The sequence below is a fragment of the Schistocerca serialis genome, chromosome 1 (genome assembly GCF_023864345.2).
Source record: "Schistocerca serialis cubense isolate TAMUIC-IGC-003099 chromosome 1, iqSchSeri2.2, whole genome shotgun sequence".
Lineage (NCBI taxonomy): Eukaryota > Metazoa > Arthropoda > Insecta > Orthoptera > Acrididae > Schistocerca > Schistocerca serialis.
The window spans coordinates 120,687,403-120,696,301 of NC_064638.1; the positions used below are offsets into that span (position 1 = coordinate 120,687,403).

At 39.4% G+C, this 8,899-nt stretch overlaps 1 protein-coding gene across 1 annotated transcript in view; it reads right to left on the bottom strand.

Annotated features, from left to right (window-relative positions):
• Positions 1–8,646, bottom strand: part of LOC126449995 (KAT8 regulatory NSL complex subunit 1) — a 266,279-nt gene extending 257,633 nt beyond the window's left edge. Inside the window, exons 1-2 of the mRNA XM_050091025.1 lie at positions 8,518–8,646; positions 6,454–8,259 (exon numbers count right to left, since the gene is read on the bottom strand). Of these exons, the coding sequence (XP_049946982.1) occupies positions 6,454–7,904 (1,451 nt within the window). The 5' untranslated portion in view covers positions 7,905–8,259; positions 8,518–8,646. The remainder of the gene's footprint in view (positions 1–6,453; positions 8,260–8,517) is intronic.
• Between the last annotated feature and the right edge of the window lie 253 nt (positions 8,647–8,899).

Here is an 8,899-nt window from a genome sequence, read left to right on the forward strand (position 1 = left end):
TTAACAACTGGACAACTAAAAATAAAAAACAATTGCTATATACTGAATTTTAAGTACTACTAAAATAACATACTTTTCTCTTCGAGCACAAATTAACTTCCCGGCGATGGTATAGATTCGCAATTTTATTTTACGAAAAAATACGTTTCAGCTACGGAATACTGTACGTGAAATAAAACTTTGAATTTCCTACTCGTCGTTATAAAGTAGAACGACTATTGCACTCAATAATTCTATGTAGGGAGAAACTTTTTTGCATTTTAATTTTAAATGAATGGAATAGAAAATTGTCATCTATTACGAGACCCTAATCCATAAACATGTTTCACAAATAATTCAGCTTTTACGCCACACACAAACGGTGACATTCAACAAAAACACGACACGCAAACGTCTGTGAGACCACTTCAGACCCACAAATAAGAAACAAAGCACAGCAACAATGCAAGAGTTCTGGCTCGTGTAGCTTTCCTTCCCATAGGAAGGTACACAGTGGAGTTCATTTCGCTTTTCGGGGCTGAATAAAATATCACGAAACAAAAAAACGTAGCGGTCAGAAGCTGTCCATGGTACTTCCGGGCCACCCACGATCTACCTGCACATGAGGTTTGGCGCATTGGAAGCTAAGAGGCCTCGACATACGGCCTTAGATAAATAACTAATTTAATAACATCCCCGCAAAGATTATTCTACCACATCAGGGAGCTTTCAACTGCCAAAGTCAGATATGTAGAAAAACATTATCTTAGGACTAAATGATGGCAAGGAAATCGTGAAGACCACGGCTTTCTTAAAAACTCTGTTAGACAGCTGCTTACATAAAATGTCAACAGAGAGGTTTTCCAGGGCGACCTTATATGATTCCGTGTTTCAGTGCAATCGTCAGCCTCATCTCATGTTCCGCCAAGAGGGAGATAGGGGGGGGAGGGGGAAAGAGATTTTGAGGACCAAAGTTCCCAATCTGTACAGCCCTTGGAATAATGAACAAAGGTGTAGTTATGGAGAGAAAAAATGTGAGTACTATTACGCTAACAGCTTGGCTTCACAGTTTCCGATGCCAAGGGCTACATGGGTATAATGAAATTGACTGGACGCATTTTCTTTTTTGAAAATTACGGACGAGTACGTCATGAACTATATAAAACCCGGTTGCATAACCCGCTAAGGTGTTTCTGACGTCCTCATCCTAATATGATTCTACTTTTAACTGGTAATGCTCCGCATGTTCTCAATAGCATAACAACATTAATATTTACCAGATATTAATAATAGTGCACAAAACAACCACCTAGAAGAGGTGCCTATATACAGGCAGCACAGTACGATTTATATTACAGAATGTTGCTGATGATTCGCAATGCAAAATCAAACTAAAAAGAGCCATAAGAACTTTTCTAACCCTGGTTTACGAGGACCTGCTTGTGAAAATTGACAATTGACCGAAAACTAGGAAAAAAAAAATTCTACTCTATACACAAGGTTATTTCAGACCGACAACACTAATGTTTAGATTATGGAAATTTTCATTCTCCGTTTGTTTATAAATCAAGTGAACGTCATGTTTATTTATTCCAATTTTGACACCGGTACACTTATGAAGCTCCTGAATGTTTCCTGTCTGTCCACCATTCATTAGATCGCTGTATCTGTCTTTTTCACATCTCTGAATCTAGTAGAGACCTTTCTTCAGTGTAACACGGTTGCGTCTAGTTACGGTGATTAAGTATGCAATAGCTTTAGTTCGGCTACATCGATTGTGAGAAATTTGATCCGTCCATTCACCTCTCTACATGACCAGTGCGAGTCTATTGCATTTTCGTCATGGTCATAATTAGGCCTATATCTCCACATCAGTCTCTTCACGATCCATTTGTTCGTTTACCTGTCTGTTTTAGTAGAGATCAACACTGAACTTTATCGACACTAGACAGTAATGGCAGCAGCAATACTAACTAAATTGGCTGGGTGTTCCATTAACAGGTATTCCAAGAGACTAGTTTTAATGGTACTGGAGTATGCAACAGCTTTAGCCAGACTTAGATTGTGATAAAGTTAAACTGAAAGAGGGCTCAGGAAGAAAGAGATGGAGATACCAGATCTCTTTTTCTTGACTCTATTTTAATTCCTCACCCACCATGAAGTCTACTGGAAGTAAGCACGTAAATATTCTTCAGCATACTATCACACACTAACCAATTATTTCCCATTGTCTGTAGGTACACATTTCGTTGAAATGAACTGAAGCTTTCTGAAATGTCATGTGGCTCCTTTACCTGATTAGCATTTCACAGAGGCTCATGATATGTCTGGCAATCCTGATTTTAGTTTTCTTAACCAATTTCCTTCAAGAAGGTCATCGCCATATGTCACCAGTCCTGTTTCTCCTCATGTTTAGCTTGTATCAAGCCAGTAGGTCCTGTGTCATTTTAAAATGATCCTTGGACAAATAAATTACTGATACCGGTTTACGTCTGCACTGAGTGAAAATTGTAGTTGATACATTCTACATTACAGAGAGATGTCGATGGTAAATAAGTTTATTTAAAACTCTTGTCTGTCTCATTTCTAGTGAAGGTAATTGCAGCAGTGTGTGAGGAATTTCATTTGTTCATGAACATTCTGTAAAAAGTTTTAGTCATTTCTATTTGTACAACACCACACTTCTATTGCAACACCATCTGCTGGCGTCACCCCTTTCTTGATTTACAACCATAATCCGCAAACGACTGCGAAGTCCGTGGCGGAAACTACTTCGAACTGTAACGTGCGGATATTAGGGTTTCTTCCCATTCCATTCGTGTACGGGGCGAACAAAGAATTATTCATCTGTCATTTGCGGTCACTACGGGAGCGATATGTAAGAGGCGCAGTATAGTCCCGGATTATTCGTATTAGGCTGTACGCGCACTTTTTCTTAAACGTCCGCAGAATGGTTGGTATCTCTCTTTGCGCCTGTCAAGTTAGTCATCAAATGTACCTGAGACCCATACTGTTGCCCATTTATCTCCAGTACTCTCTTATTCCGATCTGGGGTCAATCTCTCACAATGCAGTAATAGTGGACTGGCAGCTCTGGTAACTCTTATGCGATCTCCACAGGCGACTGTTCATGGAACTTTATTACTAATTGTGCAGTGCGACTGTCCTCGCCTCCACACGCAAGTAGAGGCACCTGTGTAGGTGCACGCCTCTTCCTCAACATGTGCGAGCGAGTGATTCAATTCACACTAGTCGCCTCTATTTCCGTGTGGGGTAAGCTACAGCCGCACGGCGACTAGCCGCAAGGCCCACAGGTGTAAACGCACCTTAACACTGGGATACTGCCAGTTCTCTGCTTAAAGATACACTTGCATTTATTCAAATTAAACGCAAGTTGTAATTTATTACAAAGTCCCCGGCTCGCTTACTGCTAGCCAGTAACGTTAATTATCAGTAAATCTGAAAGTGCAACGAGTTTGCCACTCCATTTCCGGGCGCTTGATTATGATGTGAACAAGTACGACTATGCAATGAGTTCACTCGAAATTATGAGACAATCACATGCTTAGAAAAATACTACATTGCCTTTCAGGAAACTTCGAAGACATTCCACCTATCCGCTCCCGATGAATTAAAAAAGTATTAGAAACATTATTCACTGCATTACACATATCTGATGTTTTATTACAGAAGGGGTGGGGGATATACAAGCAAAGTGTTGTTATAGTAAAAATGTTTCGGCTTATTTCGTAATTCCATTGGAAAGTATCTGAGCCGATATATTGCCATAGCCTATCACATAACACCTTTTGCCTTCGGGCGTTTGTATTGTTGGCGATAGCTGTACAGTAGAAATAATTATTGCAGCGTTGTCTCTTAGGGAAAGTGTCGTCAGCAACTTAATGGCTAGGTTTTTCCTTTTACGCTTCACAACGATAATCAGTGCCGATGAACAGTTATTCATTTATATACAGCAGACAAATCCGAACTTACGCTTATGCAATCTGTATGATGTAAGATATTGAATGATTAATGAATGCAAAGTTCGAATGCAAAGTTCAAATGCAACACTACTGAGCAGCAATACCGTAAATTAGCCAGGGTGGAAAACTTAAGTGAGCAGTTACACCAGTGACAATAGGTACCTGGAAATGAAAGAACAACAAACTGCTAATTTAAACCAAGGGGATTGTCTTCGGGGAATATATTGCGGCACTCAGCAATATACAAAAGTTTTGGATACATCAACTCGCCCATCCATATACATGGGATTGAATCATGGTCTCGTCCTATGGCAAATTTTCGCTACACGAAACTCAATGAAGATAATATCATCATCTTCCGTAGTATACCAGTTTTCAGTCATACCAGGAGGACCATTAATCACCAATATTTTTTCGGCAAAGGCAAGTATTATTGAACATATGATATCAGTTAAAGTAGCTTCATATTTCTGCTATATTTTGCACCAGAGATCAAATTGCATTACTTTCCGTATAGACTCTACTCAATGAATTATGGTAATGGCTCAAGGTGGAAACTGTTTTTGATTAAATTTTAACTGTGTTAAATATGGAAAACTGTTACACCACCTTCAAAACAAAGAGTATTACTTCAAAGTTTGGTAAGTACTAGTCAGATTAAACAAAACGCAACGATCCTTGAGACAAGGAGCTCGCGCACAACTCAAGCGGAAGCGGTGTCGACGTTAAGGCATACAGCCTCACTCCGTATCTTCTCTGCCGCGAAACTGAAAAGGAAGTAAGCGGTGACAGCCGCGCGAGCTCTGTTTATCGTAGGAGCCTTGTCGGACCTACCCGTCCAGTGTTGCCGTACTGCAATCACGAGCACGTGTTTGCTGCCGCATTAAAAACAACTGGTCATAGTTCCAACGCTTTTCCAATATTCTTTTGCGGAAAGCACAGATTTCGCGACGTCATAATATCTCCCTATTGATTTTACTTTTTATTTCCGTTACCATCACAGGAAAAACTAATCATGGAAAATGTGACAACGGCTAACTAATGTACTACTTAGCTACTCTTCGCAAAGAAATAATTTTGGCACTGTTAAATATGGAAATCGTTTTAACCTTCATATTATTCTAAGCAATGTTAAGTTTCTTACGCTTGTAAATAGATACAAATTCTAACTTCAGCTTTCGTTAAACTGTGCAAACAAATTCAATGCATTAACAGATCTATTTAATACAATATTTGTAAAATTATGTCGTTCGTAGTCAGTCAACAATAATGAAGAGATCTGACCTATTTCCCCCATTCAATGCAGGTAATTAAGTGGCAGATTTTATAGATTATGCTACGTTCCTTTGTATCTTTTTTTATACTGGCTGATCGAAACCGCTAATGGCAATTTGAAAGGCTCAAGTGACTGCGCCGAAAAGATTTATTTAAAAACTAAATAAAAATAGAGAGAAAACGAATGGTTTAGCTACAAGATAAAAATTCTAATTTCAGAAACCTGACGACACAACCTTACACTAGGTTCTTTGTAAATTACATATGTCATTTCATATAGAAACGAAAGTTACTCTACAACTGCAGACCTAAACAACATGGGCATACACAGCAATACGTGACTTTGGATACAAGGAATATATAGCAACTTTCATATTGGTCATTCCACGCTTACGGACGTACCATTAACATGAAAAATAATAATAACAAAAGAAACAACCTCAATATGACACTACACGATCTTAAATTTTTCTATATAAAATGCTCAAGACCTTTTCTTGTTCCTTAAGTTGCGCTATTTTACTGGACTGGTTAAGATGTCAGTTTAAGAAACCAACTCAAACTGTGGTCGAACTGACCAACTGAATACAAGTAAATGACTGTAATGAGCTTTTCTGCCATTCATTCTGCGTGACTCCAGCGTTCCCCCACCCCCATTCAGGACACTACATTTTAAAACTTACTAATTTCAACCAAAATACTAACATGGTAGACGGCAAGCCACTGTTGCCCACGCTGCAGGTTTGAAAATAAGTAGTCTCTATTACAGTGGTTTTCCATCAATTATCTTTAACTTGTGTGGAAAAATGAGAACGTACTGTTTTGATAACGATTTCTTCACAGTTTACTTAACAGGCGATAGCATTTAACCAAATTAATAGAATGTCGGTGCATTGGTGTGTTCCATAGCCTAATAATTATGCACATGTAGCTATACTTCTGAGCAAACCACAGAGCCTAGTCCTCTTCGTAAAATTTATACGTGGGAAAGTAAACATTGTCTAATTTACTACAAAAATTCACGCGTCACATTAATCGATCAACCGAGGGAATATGTAAACAATGAACGCAAGGGGGTGGAGGGAGGGGGGAGACTAAGACCAGTTACAACATCGTGTGTTAGCTTTTAAATCTTGTCACTTGTACCTATGCTGTTGCAAATACGGCTCCCTAATTTACGACTAAGTATTAGGAGGTAAATAAATATTTGTACTTACATCGGTAACCTGTGCTGGTTACTGTCTTCATTCGTCAGGAATTCATCACAACTCTCCCCACCAGAACTGCTTGCAGTGACGTCCGAATCTAATTCATTCTGCACAAACTTGAGCTGCGTATGTAACTGACCAGACACACTATCCAGTTCTTTTACCACATCCGGACTCAACCTAAGTTGAGGACCACTAACGACGGTAGCTGAAGCTGAAGTAGTAGTACACTCCGCACTGATACCACTGTATTTTCGGCTTCCTTGCCGGCTGGTGGAAGTTGAAACTTGATTGATATCATAGCTCTTGTAAAACGTAGATGCTGCCTTTAGCGAAGCACTCTGCCTGTCGTTTGCAGCAACTGACGCGCACGCACTATCACATTCACTTGTCGTAACAGCCGCTGAACTACATTCTCCACTGCCTAAGTCTTTATGGGAGTTTTGTTTCATATTTTCATACGAATACGCAATAAAGTTGTTCACTTGACGTTCAGCACACGAGACCATTATTTTTGCTTGAAACATTCTTATTCGCCTAGCCAAGAAATCACATCTTCGTTCTACTTCATGCTGCTTCTTACGTAAAGCTTCAATTGTTTCCTTAGTAACACCTGCTCTATCGTCAGAAGTGAACCCCTTTGTGTCATCGACACACAACTCCATTACGTTACTCAAGAATTCGTGCTCAAAAGTTTCGTCTGCGCCACGCGGCGTTTCGAAACTAGCTTTTGCATTGTCGTTGTTAGACCCTAACACTTCCGTACTAGTCTTGCGCCTAGAATTAACCATCGCACCTGAACTTCTTGATACACTGGTTGTCGGGGGAAGATTGTTTCTTTTAGTCAGGGAGGTGCAGTTGACGGTTTCATTCTTTTTTGAATTCCGTGTCACTGTTGGATTGAAGATTTTTATTTGATTATCTACTTTATTTACATCACTTTCAACTCTATTTAATCTCCCACTCTCCAAAGACCGTATTGCTGTACTGCTCTTCTGCAAACCCATTTTACCTTTGTTGTCCCCCATAGATGGGTCGCTATAATTCATTCTAAGATGCTCTATCCCACCACTCTCTCCTTCTGAGACTTTCAGAATGCCTTCTGATAAATCTGTACGTTTATTCAACAACTCAGAAGCAATTGCCAAAGTTTTCAAATTATCATATGCTAGAGAACCTGCATCTGCTGAGTATTTCAGAAAACCGCTTCTGAATCCATTCGCGCAGTTAGGAAACTTCTTATTCTTAGTCGTTTTGTTAGAAGTAGCTATTTTGTATACGTCATCTGACAAGAACGGAGATGCTGAAACATGTTTGTGTCCATTATACGATACTCCAATTGGAGACGAAGGGGAAGTGTGTGCTGACGGCAATTTGAAGTTCTGTGACTGTCCAGCTTCTGTCAGAGCTGGTGCCATGACAACATCCGAATGCCTCAGGGAGGCGAATCTTACACCCATTCATCCATGGGGTCACATTCATCGAAAATGTTCTTAAAACGTGTGCCGGTATCGCTATCTTTTTATCACAATTTAAAGGTAATTTATACATGAACAAAACTCCCAAGTTATTTCGCAAACTTCAAAAACAAAGACAAACTTGGAAAAAAAAGTGCATAAGGCCTAGGGAAAATTATCTCGTGGTAGCGTTACATGTCACACGTTACATATTTAACACACGCGCTCATTCCAATATCACTTTTTACACTGGACACATGTAAGTGAAAGAATCTTCTACCACCGGCGAATTCCATTCCGGGTCGGCTCCAAGATTCTAATCTCAGAGCATTGATCGTACAGCTCGTTATTCCAAGTACTGCAAAACAGAAAACAACGACTTCAGAATACGCTGAAATACTTCGAATACAGTTCATGGAAAAACAACAATCATAAAATTGCATGCAACTATTAACGGCAATTACTTGGTCATCCACAACACCCACGTGACAAAGGCAGGGCTTACGACACTAGGAAGAAAATCGGGAGAGGCAGGAGAAAATTTATTCATATTTAGGTAGCATCATGATACAAATGTCATTCGCACAACGCACTGATATATACGTAGCTCGCTTACCCAAAGCTCACTTTATTTCTCACGAAAAATCTGAAGACATGTATTTCACAATGACGAAAAATACCCTACAACAATGGCGGAATGCAACGTAGTGCTTTCTGCAACAGCTAGCGAACATTCGTCTACAAGAAATGACCGGCCAAGGCCTGGAGCTACTACTCAAACACAACATTTACTGCACGTGTGAGGAGAATGATAAAAATAAATTTTACCCGGCAAATAAATAGATATGAACAAAACAATGAACGTAAATATTATACTAAGAATTGTATGAAATACTTTATACAAAATTTAAAGCAATCTGTAAAGATGTTAGAAAAAAGGCACTCAATTGCTTCAAAGTACTCTTCATGACATCAATACGCATTCCCCCCTCTCTAGC